This window comes from Oncorhynchus mykiss, chromosome 8 (genome assembly GCF_057628025.1).
Source record: "Oncorhynchus mykiss isolate SJ-2025 chromosome 8, ASM5762802v1, whole genome shotgun sequence".
Taxonomy (NCBI): Eukaryota; Metazoa; Chordata; class Actinopteri; order Salmoniformes; family Salmonidae; genus Oncorhynchus; species Oncorhynchus mykiss.
In genome coordinates, this window is record NC_143029.1 from 28,635,053 (window position 1) to 28,656,206 (window position 21,154).

Genomic DNA, 21,154 nt, shown 5'->3' on the forward strand with positions numbered 1-21,154 from the left:
ATGGACTTTGGCCTGTATTCTGCAAATTTTCTCATCGACAAAACATTTGATCTCCATACAGTTTTCTGTTTCCAAACTAAAATCTGTACCAAACAGAGTGGACTGCATTTTATAGACTTTACACTTTGCCAAAGTTGAAAGAAAAAAAAAGATAGTCATGCGCACTAGGATTAATTTGCTCCCCATTGGAAAGGACAGGGTCTGGTTTATCCTGGCGTTGTTATAAAAATCTTTGATACCACTGTGAAGCAGGCAAGAATAACTATGTACTTCCGGGTCATGGATATTTGGAATCCTTCAGAATAAATGTCCCGTCCTGTTTACTTTGTAAAATAATAATTAGTGCGAAAATTATGGAAAATGTGCACAATTATTTATATATTTCATACTAGTTATCATACAAATAATAATTAAAAGTATTTCTATAAGTTAATATGTTTATTTTTTTAAGCCTAATTGGTCAACATTGTTTGTTGTCTGTGTACTCCTATCATTTATTGCGCCGTACAAAATTATCTGTAGCTTGTGTCACAGTAAAAGGGAGTCCATTCTACTCAGGAGCACTCCTAGTTTCCACATCCACAGAGTTTACACCAAGAGGAGTGTCGCTGCTCATTTGGCGGCCCATAAAGAGTGACCAATCAGCTTAAATAAAAATAAAAAAATCATACTGCAAATACATATTGCACCATGCACAATTATGTGTACGTTGTGTCTCCATAAAAGGAGTGTCCATTTTACTATGTCCAATATGAATGGGCTAATTAACAATGGGATTGAAAGTGTTTTCTAAAGTTGATTATTATAATTATAATGTTATTTATAATATTGTTATTACTGTTTTATTAATAGTATAATTCAAAATCATGTTTTATTTGTATTACTGTTGTTACCTTGATAACTATCTAGTAATCATCACTTTTAATGCTGTTAAAAATATTGTCAATAGTATAATATTATTGGTGTTATAAAGGCGATTCACTTTATTCCTGTTTTCATATTGTTAAACTGCTAACATTTCCTCATAAATTTGTACGAATTCCTACTCTTTGTATTCTTCTTTGCATGACTTTTACTTTGAAGGAAAATCGCTGAGTTCATGGCCTTATTCTTGCTCGGTTTTGTTAATTCCTGCCTGCGGAACAGAGGTCTTCACAGGCGTATTTTTTGTTATCTGTGACGTTATCCTGATCAATTTCCAGGCAGGCTTTTTAGTGCAAAAGTAAGTATTCTATCGTCCTTTCTATTTTAAAATATGAGTTGCTATTCAGTGTCGCATCATATTCGGTGAAGAAACCCCGCTCGTTACACCCATGCTATTGAAATTGCCTACGCATAATAATATTATTGCCAGGTCTCTTGCCATAACTCAAATTAATGTACATTTTAAAGCTAGATTATGGTTCCATTTTATTTTATACAACGATATCACGATGTTTTGATGCACTCTTGCGTAATAGCCGCCTATTTGTCTATTCTTGAATGGTTTAAATGGTTGTGGAATGTGCACATAAATAGCACACCAGCTCCCAAGATCAGGGCCATAATCTGTTAAATCCCCCCCCAAAATCAATTAAAAAAGGTACTTTAATAAAGGTCAACGAGCCTGATACAACCTACCAGCCCATCCTATTTATGTCTCAGTAGCTTGGTTTCCATCAATGATTTGTATATACACTAGATGACTGATAGGGGCGCTGTGTTGAAGCCACCACGCCTCCATCTTGGCACTCTTTGGAAGCAATACAAATGCATTTATTAATGTCTTCATTCGTTTTTGCCACATGTATTATATTACAGACACCTTAATGCATACTTTTAAATTATGTTATGTGTTGCTAAACATACAAAACAATATATAACAATATTGTCCTTAAAGTCTATATATTTGAGATGACTAATGGTATATGTCATTTTGTCCTTAAAACATTTAATTGAAATAATGTAGAATTCCGTTCATTCCTATGGAGGACTTTTCCTACTGGGGAGTGCCAATATGGCTGACTAACTGGTGGCTTCAAAGCCTCAGTAGTCCTTTGTAGCTCAGTTGGAAGAGAATGGCACTTGTAAAACCAGGGTAAGGGGTTTAATTCCCAGCACCACCCATACATGACTGCAAGTTGCTTTTGATAAAAGCGTCTGCTAAATGGCATATATTATTATTATTATATTAATGTCCAATACATAGCACAGTATCCATCTGATTGGAGATACAATTTCATACAAATATTCTAAAATCTGCATAGAGAAAATAGTCTTGACACAACTGTGGGAAGCATTAGAGTCAACATGGGCCAGCATCCCTGTGGAATGCTTTTGACACCTTGTAGAGTTTATGCGCCAACGAATTGAGGCTGTTCTGAGGGAAAAAGAGTGCAACTCAATATTAGGAAGTTGTTCCTATTTTTTTGTATGGAGGTTGGAATAATACTGTCAAATTGTGAAAATGGATAATGCCCTTTAAGTGTAAGAGACATTTATTTTACGGCCTGCCTGGTGACATCAGCAGGTGGTAAATTTAGTTAATAGACAAAATAAGAAAGAGTTCCAAATCTCTCTGCCAATAACAGCTAGTTTTCAGTTTTCCCTTCCCCACTCAGACCACTCTCAGACATTCCTAGCAAAATTCAAAATTGAGAAAATCCTCTTTGCAAAGAAGCAGTTTTAAAAATATATATTTTTTTACCATTTTAATTTAAAAAAAATCACAGTAAGGTACTTAATTGTTACCCAGAAGTGACTGGATATTCTTTAAAAAAGGCTGCATTGGACCTTGTCGGGAAGAGTGAGGTGTGCCCAACTACAGAAGTGGGAGTGTAGGCACGCTCTGGCAGTCTTCCTAACTGCTCCACTTGAGCGAGGTCCAGCCTGCAGTCTTGTGCCAGTCAGTTGATTAGGGAATGCCTTGCAGGTGTGCTGATTTAGTAATCCTGCACAGGTGTGTTGGGTGAGCATAGCTGTGGCGCAGTCTTTGGCTGGCCTGGTGCTGAAGATAGTTTAGCAATGTGGAAGGCTGCACTGAGTGCCACTGTTCACTGTGCTGCAGCCAGTGCCGCTGTCCATAGTGATGCACTGGGAGTCGTTCAGCCACGCCCATGCCCATGTCTTTCACAGTGCCACAGACCTTTGAAGAAAAATGAAGGATTTCAGCACCCAAAGAAAATAATGCAGTTAAACAGGACAGACTTAGGTACAAGGTACGCATTAAAAAAGTATCAACTGATACGCATGTCAACTCCATTGAGATTTATGAAGTGGAGTTTACTCAGCTACTCTGGACACTGACAGTTTTTTTAGATTAGTGACCTTATTTTGTGGAATAATTTTTTTATTAACAGAACACTTTAGGGCTGTAATGAATTTCGGACGACATAATGATGCACAACTAGGATCCCATACTATATACAGGATCCTAGTTGCGGTCCCGAAGCTACTGTCCTAATAACATATTGTAATTTTAATAGCCTATTACATATCATACATAATTACATAAATATTAAAAAGATAGTGTACCCCAAAATCAAAAATGTTCAGATATTTCTCAGCTCAATTTTAGACCATTTGTTTTATATGAAAATGTCAGGCAACCTTTGATTTTGGAGTGTACTATACCTTTAACGCTAGACTAATTAAATGTTTATGTGTTAGTGTTGAACTTAACTTGCTGAGGACACTTTGCTTAAAACATGTATATTTTGTTTCCATTGCGAGCTGAGAAAAGCGGAGGAAGAACCATGACGTCCAGACTCCTCCCCCTCCTGGCGTGCATCCCACTCCTCGCCATGCCACTTTTGGCACAGGAGCCCAGCGCTGGGGAAATCCAGGACCTGAGCACCAGAAATGCTGACTTTGCCGCCCGGCTGTACCGTGCCATTGCTAGCACCACTGATGACAACGTCCTTCTCTCCCCATTCACCGTATCTCTGGGTTTAGCTGCATTGATGAGTGGCGCCGATGGCTCTACACGCGAGCAACTCCTTCAGGGCCTGAGTCTGAATGCTCTCGACCACCTAAGGATCCCAGGTATTTAGCCCTAGAGAATAGAGATGCAGACCAGTAAGTGGGAGGGTGGTGGTGGGTTCAAATCCCAGGCTAGAGGAGGAAACAAACCAGTAACCGAAGAGTTCCTGGTATCAGATTATTTTGCCGTTGTGCCCTTGAGCAAGGCACTTCACCTCAAAAAAGTTACAATGCTCTGCGGCTGACCCTGTATTGTTTCCATAATTGTTCTGTTTGTTTGTGTTTCTCTGAGTTATTAAAAAAAAATACAAATGTACATTTTCAATTGTTTTCTATGCCAGAACTGTTCCAGAGTGTCCGGGATAGCATGGCCCAGAGTGGGTTTGTGAACCAGGGTATCGGCATCCTTCCCCGCCAGCAGTTCAAAGTGGACTCGACCTACCGAGACTTTGTGCAGACCAAGTATGGAGGAAATGTCCAGGGGCTGGACTATAGCGACGGGGCTGCCAAGGACACCATCAACCAGTTTTTCTACACCTACACCAGGGAGCAGGTGAAGGAGGTGGTCAGCGCCATCGACCCCCAGACCCAGATGATGCTAATCACTGCCATTTTCTTTCAAGGTGAGGAGTAGGCACAGGGGTTCAGTAGAACATGGTGCTTGCAACTCCAGGGTAATGGGTTCGATTACCTGGAACACCCATACGCAAAAAAAGTTGTTTTGGATAAAAGCGTCTGCTAAATGGCAAATGTTATTATTGTTGTTATTATTATATTATACAGTATTTTACACCTGCATTTTATGACCTTTTGTAAACATAACCATGCCCCCAGGCTGAAGCGCAAACGGCTGAAGTGTCTGGGAATGAGATTATTGTAAGCACAGTCTGTTTATAAACATATCTTTCCAGGTGACATTTACTGCCGTTGATGCATATAACAAGGCACTTCACATCTACAAATGCTCTGTTAGCACTGCTTTTTGTGGGTGATGCTGTGCTGCTCCCAGCCTTGTTCGTGTGTAAGTGAGGTTGGTTATTGTGACATCAACACGTATATCAGTTGTGACAGCAACATGCTGTTTGATTCCCTTTTCTGTTTCTCTCACCAGGCCAGTTTGCCCTCACCTTCAATACCAGCTTCACCCAGGACGAGCGCTTCTACGTGAACAAGTACAAAATTGCCATGGTCCCCATGATGTTCCGCTCCGACAAGTACCACCTGGCGTACGACCGCTCTCTCAAGCTGGGTGTCCTGAAGCTGCCCATGACGGGCGGCGCCGCCATGCTGGTGCTTCTGCCCGACGAGGACGTGGACTACACCTCCATCGACGAGGAGATCACGGGAGAACGCTTCCAAGGCTGGCTCAAACAACTCAAGAGGACGTAGGTTGGATTGGACTACAACAATGGAATGGGTTGCTTATATGAGGTTCATGGGTCGTTCAACCTAACAATGCATCAGATTGTGCTGAAATCATTTCTGTAGTTAAAAATAAGATTAGCATTCCTGAAACATTATTTTGTTGAAATTTAATTTGATCTGAGAAATTAAGCTAATTGATTGCACCCAATTTTACCATTTTCATTTCTAGGATTCAAATCATTTTCAATTAACCTAACTTCCAATTTGGACCAACATTCTTCCTAACTTTGGTAGAGTTCTATTTTCGTCTGGTGTTAAGTCAGCGCAATTTTCAAAGCCACGCTAGTTTGTGATTTTGACCTGATAAAGCCAGCGCTCTTCAATTTTCAAACCCTAGTGCCAGGAATCGTAATTTACCTGTCTTATACGAGCACGCTGATGTGGGATTTCTGAGGTGTATCCTTAAAAACGTTAAAAACGTTAAAAACGTGCTCCAAAGTACCAATTTCAGTATGCGCTGGTGGGGATGTTTAAGACCAACCGAAAGCAGGTCTTAGCGGCAACGTGGTTATTTATGCCATGGATTTTGACTACAGAAGCTCCGCCTATCCAGCTGTGATACACAGTGCACATATGCACATGGAACAAGAAAGATGTGCGTAAACCTCGTATTTAGAAACAGAAAACACAAACAATGTTTTTTGTTGTTATGCCCAATGCATTCACCAAGTAGTCAAGACTATCAATATGTGAGACCGCTTTAAAATTCATCTTAATCACCAAAGCTTTAATAAGATATATAGATTGTCAGCAGCAAAACAGTGATTAGACATCCTCCTTTCTATCTATGCAGGCTATTTAGCCAGGTCCTGTTATTATTTTGGATGTGCGGTAAAAACCCCTCCATGTAGGCTATACAGTGCATTCGGAAAGTATTTAGACTTTTTCCACATTTTGTTGCGTTACAGCCTTATTCTAAAATGGATGAAATTGTTTTTTTTGTCCTCAATCTACACACAATACCCCATAATGATGAAGCAAAACAGATTATAAAACCCCCCTGAAATATCACATTTACATAAGTATTCAGACCCTTTACTCAGTACTTTGTTGAAGCACCTTTGGCAGAGATTACAGCCTCGAGTCTACTTCGTTATGAAGCTTGGCACACTGGTATTTGGGGAGTTTCTCCAATTCTTCACGGCAGATCCTCAAGCTCTGTCAGGTTGGATGGGGAGTGTCGCTGCACAGCTATTTTCAGGTCTCTCCAGAGATGTTCAATCGGGTTCAAATCCGGGCACTGGCTGGGCCAGTCAAGGACATTCAGAGACTTGTTCCGAAGCCACTTCTACGTTATCTTGGCTGTGTGCTTAGGGTCATTGTCCTGTTGGAAGGTGAACCTTTGCCCCAGTCGGAGGTCCTGAGCTCTCTAGAGCAGGTTTTCATCAAGGATCTCTCTGTACATTGCACTGTTCATCTTTCCCTTGATTCTGACTAGTCTCCCAGTCCCTGCCGCTGCAAAACATCCCCACAGCATGATGCTGCCACCGCAATGCTTCACCATAGGCATGGTGCCAGGTTTCCTCTAGAAGTAATGCTTGGCATTCAGGCCATAGAGTTTAATATTGGTTTCATCAGACCAGAGAATCTTGTATCTCATGGTCTTAAAGTCCTTTAGGTGCCATTTGACAAACTCCAAGTGGGCTGTCATGTGTCTTTTACCGAGGAGTGGCTTCCGTCTGGCCACGCTACCATAAAGGCCTGATTGGTGGAGTGCAGCAGAGATGGTTGTCCTTCTGGAAGGTTCTATCATTCCCACAGAGGAACTCTGGACGTCTGTCAGAGTGACCATCAGGTTCTTGCTCATCTCCATGACCAAGGCCCTTCTCCCCACCGATTACGCAGTTAGGCCGGGTCGGCCAGCTCAAACTTATTTTATTTAAGAATGATGGAGGCCACTGTGTTCTTGGGGACTTTCAATGCTGCAGACATTTTTTGGTACCCTTCCCCAGATCTGTGCCTCAACGCAATCCTGTCTCAGAGCTCTACTGACAATTCCTTCCATCTCGTGGCTTGGTTTTTGCTCTGACATGCACTGTCAACTGTGGGACCCTATATACAGTTGGGAGAACAAGTATTTGGTACACTGCCGATTTTGCAGGTTTCCCTACTTACAAAGCATGTAGAGGTCTGTAATTCTTTTCATAGGTACACTTCAACTGTGAGAGATGGAATCTAAAGCATAAATCCAGAAAATCACATTGTATGATTTTTAAGTAATTAATTTGCATTTTATTGCATGACATAAGTATTTGATCACCTACCAACCAGTAAGAATTCCGGCTCTCACAGACCTGTTCGTTTTTCTTTAAGAAGCCCTCCTGTTCTTCACTCATTACCTGTATTAACTGCACCCTGTTTGAACTCGTAACCTGTATAAAAGACACCTGTCCACACACTCAATCAAACAGACTTCAACCTCTCCACAATGGCCAAGACCAGAGAGCTGTGTAAGGACATCAGGGATAAAATTGTAGACCTGCACAAGGCTGGGATGGGATACTTGGGATACAGCTTGGTGAGAAGGCAACAACTGTTGGCGCAATTATTAGAAAATGGAAGAAGTTCAAGATGATGGTCAATCACCCTCGGTCTGGGGCTCCATGCAAGATCTCACCTCGTGGGGCATCAATGATCATGAGGAAGGTGAGGGATCAGCCCAGAACTACACGGCAGGACCTGGTCAATTACCTGAAGAGAGCTGGGACCACAGTCTCAAAGAAAACCATTAGTAACACACTACGCCGTCATGGATTAAAATCCTGCAGCGTACGCAAGGTCCCCCTGCTCAAGCCAGCGCATGTCCAGGCCCGTCTGAAGTTTGCCAATGACCATTTGGATGATCCAGAGGAGGAATGGGAGAAGGTCATGTGGTCTGATGAGACTAAAATAGAGCTTTTTGGTCTAAACCCGCCGTGTTTGGAGGAAGAAGAAGGATGAGTACAATGCCAAGAACACCATCCCAACCGTGAAGCATGGAGGTGGAAACATCATTCTTTGGGGATGCTTTTCTGCAAAGGGGACAGGACGACTGCACCGTATTGAGGGGAGGATGGATGGGGCCATGTATCGCGAGATCTTGGCCAACAACCTCCTTCCCTCAGTAAGAGCATTGAAGATGGGTCGTGGCTGGGTCTTCCAGCATGACAATGGCCCGAAACACACAGCCAGGGCAACTAAGGAGTGAGAAGCAGTAAGAAGCATCTCAAGGTCCTGGAGTGGCCTAGCCAGTCTCCAGACCTGAACCCAATAGAACATCTTTGGAGGGAGCTGAAAGTTCTTATTGCCCAGCGACAGCCCCGAAACCTGAAGGAGGTCTGTATGGAGGAGTGGGCCAAAACCCCTGCTGCAGTGTGTACAAACCTGGTCAAGAACTACAGGAAACGTATGATAAAATGAAAATCAATTACTTAAAAATCATACAATGTGATTTTCTGGATTTTTGTTTTAGATTCCGTCTCTCATAGTTGAAGTGTACCTATGATAAAAATGACAGACCTCTACATGCTTTGTAAGTCGGAAAACCTGCAAAATCAGCAGTGTATCAAATTCTTGTTCTCCCCACTGTAGACAGGTATGTGCCTTTACAAATCAATGTCCAATCAATTGAATTTACCACAGGTGGACTCCAATCAATTTGTAGAAACATCTCAAAGGTGATCAATGGAAACAGGATGCACCTGAGCTCAATTTCGAGTCTCATAGCAAAGGGTCTGAATTATTATGTAAATAAGGTATTTCTGTTTTTTTTTATACATTTGCAAACATTTCAAAAAAACTATTTTCGCCTTGTCATTATGGGATATTGTGTGTAGATTAGACATTTTTATTTAATCCATTTTAGAATAAGGCTGTAACGTAACAAAATGTGGAAGAAAACAAATCGTAGAAGGCCACCCTTATCCTACGATAACGAAAGTGGTTCAACGCTAAAGCACCTGGTGTCTTTCTTATCCTGGCGATGCATTAGCTAAGTGGCCTATACATAAAATGTTTCTAAATGGTCTACTCATGCATACTCCATTTGGCTTGTATCCGTCACCAGTTCCAGAGTGCCTCTTGTCCGGTTACCAGAGGAGTGCTCCTTCAAGCATAGGCTATTCAGATTATTTCAGTCCTATAACGCCTTATCAACAGTAGGCCTAGGCTATATTTTGCTTATTGAGAACGTGCCTCACACATACAATACAATTTACGGGAGCTTATAGTATTTTTTATTTGAGAAGTGCAATGCGTAAAGGCCTATACTCGTTGAAGCCAAATGGGTTTTGTTACTGTAGTTTATGCTATTTAGTAAACTGTAGTATGAATCAACAATGGACTAGGATGAGAATAGTCTGTGCCGCCAGCCGAATTGGAGTTGATGAAAAAGTTAGGCATAAATATCATACCTCAACAAAAATGCTAACCTCCCGTTATTGGTAATGGTGCGAGGTTAGCATGTTTTGGGGGCATGAAAATACCCTCAAATAAAAGGTGTCAGTCGCCTCCATATAAAACATTTGATCTCAAATCCAAAATGCTGGAGAATAGAGCCAATGGTGATAGAGCAAATGCTGGAGTATACAGTGCCTTGCGAAAGTATTCGGCCCCCTTGAACTTTGCGACCTTTTGCCACATTTCAGGCTTCAAACATAAAGATATAAAACTGTATTTTTTTGTGAAGAATCAACAACAAGTGGGACACAATCATGAAGTGGAACGACGTTTATTGGATATTTCAAACTTTTTTAACATATCAAAAACTGAAAAATTGGGCGTGCAAAATTATTCAGCCCCTTTACTTTCAGTGCAGAAAACTCTCTCCAGAAGTTCAGTGAGGATCTCTGAATGATCCAATGTTGACCTAAATAACTAATGATGATAAATACAATCCACCTGTGTGTAATCAAGTCTCCGTATAAAGGCACCTGCACTGTGATAGTCTCAGAGGTCCGTTAAAAGCGCAGAGAGCATCATGAAGAACAAGGAACACACCAGGCAGGTCCGAGATACTGTTGTGAAGAAGTTTAAAGCCGGATTTGGATACAAAAAGATTTCCCAAGCTTTAAACATCCCAAGGAGCACTGTGCAAGCGATAATATTGAAATGGAAGGAGTATCAGACCACTGCAAATCTACCAAGACCTGGCCGTCCCTCTAAACTTTCAGCTCATACAAGGAGAAGACTGATCAGAGATGAGGCCCATGATCACTCTGGATGAACTGCAGAGATCTACAGCTGAGGTGGGAGACTCTGTCCATAGGACAACAATCAGTTGTATATTGCACAAATCTGGCCTTTATGGAAGAGTGGCAAGAAGAAAGCCATTGCTTAAAGATATCCATAAAAAGTGTTGTTTAAAGTTTGCCACAAGCCACCTGGGAGACACACCAAACATGTGGAAGAAGGTGCTCTGGTCAGATGAAACCAAAATGAAACTTTTTGGCAACAATGCAAAACGTTATGTTTGGTGTAAAAGCAACACAGCTGAACACACCATCCCCACTGTCAAACATGATGGTGGCAGCATCATGGTTTGGGCCTGCTTTTCTTCAGCAGGGACAGGTAAGATGGTTAAAATTGATGGGAAGATGGATGGAGCCAAATACAGGACCATTCTGGAAGAAAACCTGATGGAGTCTGCAAAAGACCTGAGACTGGGACGGAGATTTGTCTTCCAACAAGACAATGATCCAAAACATAAAGCAAAATCTACAATGGAATGGTTCAAAAATAAACATATCCAGGTGTTAGAATGGCCAAGTCAAAGTCCAGACCTGAATCCAATCGAGAATCTCTGGAAAGAACTGAAAACTGCTGTTCACAAATGCTCTCCATCCAACCGCACTGAGCTCGAGCTGTTTTGCAAGGAGGAATGGGAAAAAATGTCAGTCTCTCGATGTGCAAAACTGATAGAGACATACCCCAAGCGACTTACAGCTGTAATCGCAGCAAAAGGTGGCGCTACATTAAGGGGGCTGAATAATTTTGCACACCCAATTTTTCAGTTTTTGATTTGTTAAAAAAGTTTGAAATATCCAATAAATGTCGTTCCACTTCATGATTGTGTCCCACTTGTTGTTGATTCTTCACAAAAAAATACAGTTTTATATCTTTATGTTTGAAGCCTGAAATGTGGCAAAAGGTCGCAAAGTTCAAGGGGGCCGAATACTTTCGCAAGGCACTGTATATTATAATAATTTACTCATTTTCTTTTTTAGAACTTCAAACACTCAACCATTGGCCATACGACCCATTCCTAATGATTATGATGTCACTTCCTGTGCTTTGCAGAAGGCTGGAGGTGCAGCTGCCTAGATTTATACTGGAGCAGTCATACTCCCTGCAGAAGGTCCTGCCAGGCCTCGGGATCAGCGAGGTCTTCCAGGACAGCGCTGACTTCTCTGGCATCGGTGGGGAAACGGGCCTGAGGCTCTCTGAGGTCAGTGTGAGCTGGTGTTTCTCCATTAGTGTGTGTGTGTATCTGTCATTGAGTGTGCATATCTGTGTGTTGTTCATCAGTGTGTATGTGTTTCTCCCTAATGTACGTGTCTGTGGGTGTGTCTCCATAAGTGCGTCCACCACTGTGTGTTTGTATGTCACTTGACGGCCTCTTGCTCAAGTGTTAGACTGAGATAATGGAGGAGTGATAGATACCCACTGTGGGGTGGGTGGGGGACTAAAAATAATTTTAGATGCATCCCACTTCCTGCGGTGTTTTGAATGTCCACCTGTGGTTACTTTACACTGCTTGGGTTAATTGTCTCTGTGAAAGGGAAGACAGGAATAGGCATCTTGCTGAAGGCCTGCATTTCGTGGTATCCTTATTGTCTAAGCAAGGTCTCTTGGTAACTTGTGACCACTGAGAACAACTTTTTGCTAACAGAAAATGAATATCTTCATAATATTCCCAAAGCAATATGTCTCATCAGAGCCCCAAGTGAATACAAGTGAGTTGCTACAAAATCATCATAAAGTGATTAAAATAAAAATATATTATGTGATAATGTATATCAGTGCTTTCCCAAAGTTAAATTGGCAAACCGATTTCTTTGGTAACATTATTCTCAGAATGTCATGCAGTCATTCACAGTAAAGACAAAGCCTTCCAGAGTAAGGCAGGTCAAGATTAGTACATTTAAAAAGATTAGTACATTTAAAAAGGTTAGTACATTTAAAAAGGTTAGTACATACAAAAAAAAAGTTTAAAAAGGTTAGTACGTTTAAAAAGGTTAGTACGTTTAAAAAGGTTAGTACATTTAAAAAAATTACATTTAAAAAGGTTAGTACGTTTAAAAAGGTTAGTGCATTCACATCCGGTAAGCGTGTGAACATCCGGTATGACACGAGGGAGAGCTCGGTTTGTTGCATTGAACATTTTGAAAGTCTAAAAAAAATGTGGTTACTAGCTACCCTTTTGAATTTGAATCTTGTGATGCGGTTAGCCGTAGTTAAAGTATTTACTCCTCTAGACTTTTTCCACATTTAGTTGTGTTACAAAGTGGGGTTAAAATGGATTTAATTGTATTTTTTGTCAACAATCTACACAAAATAGTCTATAGTCAAAGTGAAAGTAAAAATGTCATTGATTTTTACAAACTATAGAAACACCTTTGGCAGCAATTATTTTCTTTTTGAGTGAGTCTCACCTGGATTGTGCAATATTTGCCCATTATTATTTTTACAATCCTTCAAGTTCTATCAAGTTGGTTGTTGATCATTGCTAGACAGCCATTTAAATCTTGCCATAGATGTTCAAATAGATTTAAGTAAAAACTTTGAGGCCACTGAAGAACATTCAATGTCGTCTTGGTAAGCAACTCTAGTGTAGATTTGGCTGTGTGTTTTAGGGTTATTGTCCTACTGAAAGGTGAATTAGTCTCTGTGTCTGTTGGAAATCTGACTAAACCAGGTTTTCCTCTAGGAATTTGCCTGTGCTTAGCTACATTCCGTTTGTCATCCTGAAAAACTCCCCAGTTCTTGCTGATGGCAAGCATACCCATAACATGATGCAGCCACCACCATGCTTTAAATTATGGAGAGTGGTACACAGTGATGTGTTGTGCTGGATTTGCGACAAATATAACACTTTGTATTTAGGACAAAAAGTAAATTCCTTTGCCACATTTTTTACAGTATTACTTTAGTGCCCTGTTGCCACCAGGATGTGTCTTTTGTGATATTTAAGTTTGTCATTAAGGTTAGTGTTTTGTAGTAACTATAATATTGTTGTTCCATCCTCAGTTTTCTCCTATCACAGCCATTAACTATTTAAAAATCACCATTGGCCTCATGGTGAAATCCCTGAGTGGTTGTCTTTTTCTCCGGCCACTCAGTTCGGAATGAGGTCTGTATCTTTGTAGTGACTGTTGAATATCCACTTGTATTGATCATATCTTCACTAATGCTGAAGAGCTTTGCTCCAAAGCAATATCAGTTTCCATTCCCGGCTGTAGTGACCATAAAATTGTGGATTTAACAAGGAAATCCAAAGTGCCAAATGTTGGGTCTAAAGTCATTTATAAGAGATAATACAAAATGTTTCCTCAGGATTTGTTTGTGGAAGACAATGTATGTTGGTTCGATGTGTATGAGGAAGTGAATCCAGATGCAGCACTGCAAGTATTTGTAAAAGTATTAATGCCAATTGTTTATAAGCATGCACCTGTTAAGTAACTAACTTTGAGAAATGTTATAGCCCCCTGGATTGATGATGAATTGCAAAATTGTATGGTTCAAAGAAATGATGCAAAAGAGGTGGCAAACACGTCGGGCTGCTCAGCTGATTGGTTGACATACTGTAAATTGAGAAATGTGTCTAAACTTAACAAAAAGAAGAATACATTATATTACCAAACACAGATAAATGACATAAAACACAATGGAAAAAAACTTTGATATACCTTAAATAATATCATGGGTGGAAAACCCAATTCATCCTCATTGTTCATTGAAGTTGATGGTTCATTTATAACAAAACCTTTCGATATTGCCAGTCATTTCAATTACTATTTCACTAGTAAAACTCAGTAGTGAAATGACATCATTGAACCATCATACAGTATTTTTGTACAAAATATCTTATAATGAAAGAGAAAGATTGCTGTTTTGAATTTGGTCAAGTTAGTGTGGGAGAGGTGGAAAAACTATTGTTATCAATAATGATAAGCCACCAGGTATAGACAACCTTGATGGGAAACTATTGTTATCAATAATGATAAGCCACCAGGTATAGACAATCTTGATGGGAAACTATTGTTATCAATAATGATAAGCCACCAGGTATAGACAACCTTGATGGGAAACTATTGTTATCAATAATGATAAGCCACCAGGTATAGACAACCTTGATGGGAAACTATTGTTATCAATAATGATAAGCCACCAGGTATAGACAACCTTGATGGGAAACTATTGTTATCAATAATGATAAGCCACCAGGTATAGACAACCTTGATGGAAAACTATTGAATGGTAGCAGACTGTATTGCCACCGCTATTTTTATATCTTTAACCAAAGCTTAAAGGTGTGTTTAACTATACTCAAAATCAAATCAAATCAAATTTTATTTGTCACATACACATGGTTAGCAGATGTTAATGCGAGTGTAGCGAAATGCTTGTGCTTCTAGTTCCGACAATGCAGTAATAACCAACAAGTAATCTAACTAACAATTCCACAACTACTGTCTTGTACACAGTGTAAGGGGATAAAGAATATGTACATAAGATTATATGAATGAGTGATGGTACAGAGCAGCATAGGCAAGATACAGTAGATGGTATCGAGTACAGTATGTACAAATGAGATGAGTATGTAAACAAAGTGGCATAGTTTAAAGTGGCTAGTGATACATGTATTACATAAGGATACAGTCGATGATATAGAGTACAGTATATACGTATGCATATGAGATTAATAATGTAGGGTAAGTAACATTATATAAGGTAGCATTGTTTAAAGTGGGGACCAGAAGACCCCACAAGTATAGTAATCCAAAAACAAATTCACCAACGGGACATTTTTGTTAGTCCCCACAAGGTCAAATGCTATTTCTAGGAGGTTAAGATTCGAATTACTGTTAGGTTTAGAATTAGATTTAGCTAGGGTTAGTTTTAGGGTTAGGAGATACAGTTAGGTATAGGATTAGGTTTTGGGGTTACGGTTAGGGTAAGGTAAAATAGGATTTTGAATGGGGCTGAATTGTGTGTCCCCACAAGGTTAGTTATACAAGACTGTGTATGTGTCCACAGGTGTGGAAGGAAGCTAAAGTAATTCCACTGCCTAAAAAATAGTAAAGCACCCTTTGCTGGCTCTAACAGCCCCCCAATCAGTTTTCTGTCTGTTCTTAGTAAAATGATGGCTAGGATTGTGTTTTGCCAAATACAATGCTATTTTTACATCAACACATAGCCTTCAATTCATTACAGTTTCATCTCTTATCAAAATTAAAAGAAACCAATGAATACATTTACCCAATAAATGTATGTAAAATGCAGTTTCCCCGACCCTGACTTTGAATACAAGTGCTCGAAGACCTAAACCAACTGGAGTTGTACTTAAAGGGTGGGACCATTGAGCAAGTTGAGGAAGCTAAACTCCTAGGTATAACATTGGATGGTCAATTATCATGGTCAAGTCATACTGATAAAGTAGTTGTGAAGATTGGGAGGGGTATGTCTGTTATAAAAAGATGTTATGCATTTTTTTACACAAACCAACTGTAGTAGTTGTTCTGGTCTTGTCCCGTCTTGATTACTGTCCTGTAATATGGTCAAGTGCAGCGAAGAAAGACCTAGCAAAGCTGCAGCTGGCTTAAAACAGAGCAGCACACCTTGCCCTTAACTGCAACATACAGAACTAACATCAACAGTATTTATGTCAGTCTTTCCTGGTTGAGGGTTCAACGATAGATTTAACTGCTTCTCTTCTAGGAATGAGAAATATTACTGTGACAAATTCCAGATTGTCTGCATAATCAAATAAAATTCAGCTCAAACATCCATGCAAACCCCACAAGACATGCCACTGGGGGTCTCTTCCCAAGTCCAAAACTAATTCACTGCAACTTAGTTTTCCAATTACTCAAGCAAACAGTAAAATTACCTGTAAAAAAACGATTAAAAAACAACTCATGGAACGGCGGGGACTATAAGGGGACACACACAAAAACACATTTTGTTTTGCATTGTTTGTACATTTGGAATGTATTAACATTCCTTATTTTGTTATGTTACAACCTTATTCTAAAATGGATTTACATTTGTTTTATTCCTGATCAATTTACGAGCAATACCTCATAATGACAAAGCAAAATATGGGTTTTATAAATTTTTCCATCAATTTATAAATGAAAAAATATATATTTACATAAGTATTCAGACCTTACTCAGTACTTTGTTGAAGCACCTTTGGCAGCGATTACAGCCTCGAGTCTTCTTGGGTATGACGCTACAAGCTTGGCACACCTGTATTTGGGGAGTTTCTCTCATTCTTCTCTGCAGATCCTCTCAAGCTCTGTCAGGTTGGATGGGGAGTGTTGCTGCACAGCTATTTTTAGCTCTCTCCAGAGATGTTCGATCGGGTTCAAGTCTGGGCTCTGGCTGGGCCTCAAGGACATTCAAACTTGTCCTGAAGCCACTCCTGCGTTGTCTTGGCTGTGTGTTTAGTGTCGTTGTCCTGTTAGGTGAACCTTCGCCCCAGTCTGAGGTCCTGAACACGCTGGAGCAGGTATTCAAGGATCTCTCTGTACTTTGCTCCGTTCATCTTTCCCTTGATCCTGACTAGTCTCTCAGTCCCTACCGCTGAATAACATCCCCACAGCATGATGCTTTCACCACCATGCTTCACCATAGGTATGGTACTTGGTTTCCTCCAGATGTGATGCTTGGCATTCAGGCCAAAGACTTCAATCTGGGTTTCATCAGACCAGAGAATATTGTTCATGGTCTGAGAGTCTTTAGGTGCCTTTTGGCAAACTCCAAGAGGGCTGTCATGCGCCTTTTACTGAGGAGTGCCTTCCGACCTCATGGCTTGGTTTTTTTGCTCTGACATGCACTGTCAACTGTGGGACCTTATATAGACAGGTGTGTGCTTTCGAAATCATGTCCAATCAATTGAATGTACCACAGCTGGACTCTAATCAAGTTGTATAAACATCATGGATGATCAATGGAAACAGGATGCACCTGAGCTCAATTTTGAGTCTCATAGCAAAGGGTCTGAATACTTATGTAAATAAGGTATTTCTAATACATTTGCCAAAATTTCTAAAAACCTGTTTTCGCTTTGTCATTATGGAGTATTGTGTGTAGATTGACGAAAAAAAGAAAAAAAAAGTCAATTTTATAATAAGGCTGTAACGTAACAAAATGTGGAAAAAGTCAAGGGGTCCGAATACTTTCCAAATGCACTGTATATTGTTGTATTTTACATTTGTGTGACTTTCCTTGTCTATCAGTGTTTTGTTACTTGTCATGTTGTGTTTTTTGTGGACCCAAAAACTAATGGGGGACCTAAATAAACAAGGAAGCTGCATTTTCTAAAGGCCATCATTAGGCTTCCATCAGCCAGTTGTCTATTAGCGCTATCATGCCAACTCCTTGCCACTCTTTGTCAATGTCATGACAATGGCAATTGGCTTGACCAGGATACTGGACAGCAATGGAGTAGGCAAGAGCACAAACAGATCTGGGGCCAGTTGGCAGCATTATTCACTTTCCTGACATCTTAACCATACAATCCTTTCTTAGCTTTATTCTGTGGTTTCAGGTTGTGCACAAGGCGGCCATCACCGTGGACGAGACCAGCAGCACCGGGAATGTTCATGCCCCGAACATCTTCGCTAGTCTACCTCCTCGGCTCACCGTCAACCGGCCTTTCCTCTTCCTCATTTACCACCAGGCCACCAGCAGCATTCTCTTCATGGGCAGGGTGATCGACCCCACCAAGAAGTAACTGCAACCATAACCATTGTCATATAGGTGTTTGTGGTTGAGTAATAACACTGTAACTAATGGTCTTGTCTGCCTGTATTGTCCTCTAATAAACACTCAAGTTGCAGGGCACCATAGGAGTCTGTGTAGATAGTATTAATGCATCCATTTGGTGAACTATAGGTCATATTCAGATATAGTGACACTTGAGGTCAGATTGCAATTGGACAAAATGTCTAGTTTTCAGTATTTTGCATACCAATATGCTGCGCAGTTATGTAATTGCCTTCATCTTAAGTACTACTCTCCTTCTCTGTTTTGCTTCCTCCCTTTACAAGGCTTAATTTGTCATTTTAAAGGCGCTGAACATGTTTTGCCTGCTGTACTCTAAAATTATAACATTTGCACTATGTAACCTAAAGGGACCAATTGTGTTTAAAACAGAACAAAGGACTAACAAACTCTGTGGTGTTTTCTGGGACACAGATTAAGCCTAGTCCTGGACTAAAAATGACTTTAGGAGATTCTCCATTGAACATGCTTTTTAGTCCAGGACTAGGTTTAATCTGTGTCAGAGAGAATCTGCCCCAAAAATCATTCACTGACTTATGCTTTATATTAGAATAAGAAAGTAAGTAAATTGAGCTCATTATCATGTCACATATTCAACACAGGTTTATTGATTGGGTGGTGAGGGTTGGCATGGGTGGATCACTCAGGCGCTTCAGAGGCACCAGGCACAATCTCATTGGTGGGATGGAGAAATTCCGGTACCAATCACAAGTGTTGGATCATATAGTCATAAAAACTGCTTTGTTTTCTTCAATAGCCATTTGGGAAAATATAAAACATAAGAGAAGAGACTTTTCAAAGCATGCTATAATACAGAAAAAAATTGCCAATAAATAAAGGTACAAATAAAATGCATACTGTTACATATTTTGTTTGTAATTACTAATTGTTTGTTAAATGGAACGAGTTACGAGTATTTGTGGAATAAGGCAGAGATGGGTTCGATGTCAGTTCTGTTTCCCATTGGCGTAATTAAGACTCCGGACGTCTTTCCCCCGCAAGCCAATGTTGAAGTGTTTATTAGGGTTTGTTTGTCATTTGGAACCTGAAGCAGGGGGAGGACAGATGCACACTTTTGACAACTTGAGATAGATGAAGGAGGATGACCATCAGAGCAGGGGTGTAGTGGTCGTGGCCACCCGGTTCTTCACAATGCCTTGACCTCAAGGTCATCGCCGGGGACTAAGGGGTCTGTCATCGCCCCCATATAGCCAGCTTCACTCCCTCCCCGACTGCATACCGAAAGAGTTGGACTTCCTTTGTCTGGAAAACAGAGAACAGAATACAGGAGGTGCAGGTAAGCATTGGGTAAACAAGTTAATAAGTAGTAAACAAGGAGTGACCTATGTCAGATCGACACCTAGCTCCCGCCCCTACATATGAGTTGGGCAATTTCTCCTGGCAAAGGCTGGCATGAGTGCAGGTTCTGATTATTTGAATCGGGGGTGTTAAAGCTGAGCGATATGCAATATGGTACAAATTCCACCTGGCCAATCTCATCCCAAAATCATGGGCATTGTTATGGAGTTGGTCCACCCTTTTCTGCTATAACAGGCTCCACACTTCTGGGAAGGCTTTCCACTAGAATTTGGAACATTGCTACGGGGACTTGCTTCCATTCAGCCACAAGCACTAGTAAGGTTGGGCACTGATGTTGGGCGATTAGGCCTGGCTCACAGTCGGCGCTCCAATTCATTCTAACAGTGTTTGATGCGGTTGAGGTCAGGGCTCTGTGCAGAACACTCAAGTTCTTCCACACCATATACAGTCATGGCCAAAAGTTTTGAGAATGACACACATATTCATTTCCACAGTTCGCTGCTTCGGTGTCTTTAGATATTTTTGTCAGATGTTACTATGGAATACTGAAGTATAATTACAAGTATTTCATAAGTGTCAAAGGCTTTTATTGACAATTACATGAAGTTGACACAAAGAGTCAATATTTGCAGTGTTGACCCTTCTTTTTCAAGACCTCTGCAATCCGCCCTGGCATGCTATCAATTAACTTCTGGGCCACATCCTGACTGATGGCAGCCCCTTCTTGCATAATCAATGCTTGGAGTTTGTCAGAATTTGTTGGTTTTTGTTTGTCCACCCGCCTCTTGAGGATTGACCACAAGTTCTCAATGGGATTAAGGTCTGGGGAGTTTCCTGGCCATGGACCCAAAATATCAATGTTTTGTTCCCCGAGCCAATTAGTTATCACTTTTGTCTTATGGCAAGGTGCTTCATCATGCTGGAAAAGGCCTTGTTCATCACCAAACTGTTCCTGGATGGTTGGGAGAAGTTGCTCTCGGAGGATGTGTTGGTACCATTCCTTATTCATGGCTGTGTTCTTAGGCAAAATTGTGAGTGAGCCCACTCCCTTGGCTGAGAAGCAACCCCACACATGAATGGTCTCAGGATGCTTTACTGTTGGCATGACACAGGACTGATGGTAGCGCTCACCTTGTCTTCTCTGAAACAAGCTTTTTTTCCGGATGCCCCAAACAATCGGAAAGGGGATTCATCAGAGAAAATGACTTTACCCCAGTACTCAGCAGTCTAATCCCTGTACCTTTTGCAGAATATCAGTCTGTCCCTGATGTTTTTCCTGGTGAGAAGTGGTTCTTTGCTGCCCTTCTTGACACCAGGCCATCCTCCAAAGGTCTTCGCTTAACTATGCGTGCAGATGCACTCACACCTGCCTGCTGCCATTCCTGAGCAAGCTCTGTACTGGTGGTGCCCCGATCCCGCAGCTGAATCAACTTTAGGAGACGGTCCTGGAGCTTGCTGG

General features: G+C 40.8%; 2 protein-coding genes across 7 annotated transcripts in view; one reads left to right on the forward strand and one right to left on the reverse strand.

Annotated features, from left to right (window-relative positions):
- The first annotated feature begins 1,053 nt into the window (after nucleotides 1-1,053).
- On the forward strand, nucleotides 1,054-19,226 carry serpina10a (serpin peptidase inhibitor, clade A (alpha-1 antiproteinase, antitrypsin), member 10a). Of its 2 annotated transcripts, none has more exons than XM_021612203.3 (6): nucleotides 1,054-1,222; nucleotides 3,712-4,023; nucleotides 4,302-4,583; nucleotides 5,072-5,345; nucleotides 11,662-11,809; nucleotides 18,140-19,226. In XM_021612203.3, exons 2-6 carry the CDS (start codon nucleotides 3,735-3,737, stop codon nucleotides 18,323-18,325), a joined length of 1,179 nt encoding a protein of 392 aa, XP_021467878.1. In that variant the 5' UTR covers nucleotides 1,054-1,222; nucleotides 3,712-3,734; the 3' UTR covers nucleotides 18,326-19,226. The 2 variants fall into 2 exon arrangements, with proteins under 2 accessions (XP_021467878.1, XP_090099222.1); XM_090243096.1 differs by having other exon boundaries at nucleotides 1,085-1,222; nucleotides 3,115-4,023.
- Nucleotides 18,956-21,154, reverse strand: part of ppp4r4 (protein phosphatase 4, regulatory subunit 4) — a 127,789-nt gene continuing 125,590 nt past the window's right edge. For all 5 annotated transcript variants that reach the window (XR_016497715.1, XM_036985226.2, XM_036985225.2 and 2 more), the window contains exon 25: nucleotides 18,956-19,638. Coding sequence is in view for 4 of the 5 variants with exons in the window: in XM_036985226.2 (XP_036841121.1) it covers nucleotides 19,593-19,638 (46 nt within the window). In the remaining variant the exon portion in view is untranslated. The remainder of the gene's footprint in view (nucleotides 19,639-21,154) is intronic.

Bases quoted from the DNA above. Each gene is read 5' to 3' on its own strand.
- serpina10a (XM_090243096.1), top strand. From the start codon at position 3,687: ATGTATATTTTGTTTCCATTGCGAGCTGAGAAAAGCGGAGGAAGAACC. The intron at 4,024-4,301 runs GTATTTAGCCCT...TTTCTATGCCAG, and splicing joins CGACCACCTAAGGATCCCAG to AACTGTTCCAGAGTGTCCGG. The intron at 5,346-11,661 runs GTAGGTTGGATT...TGTGCTTTGCAG, and splicing joins CTCAAACAACTCAAGAGGAC to AAGGCTGGAGGTGCAGCTGC.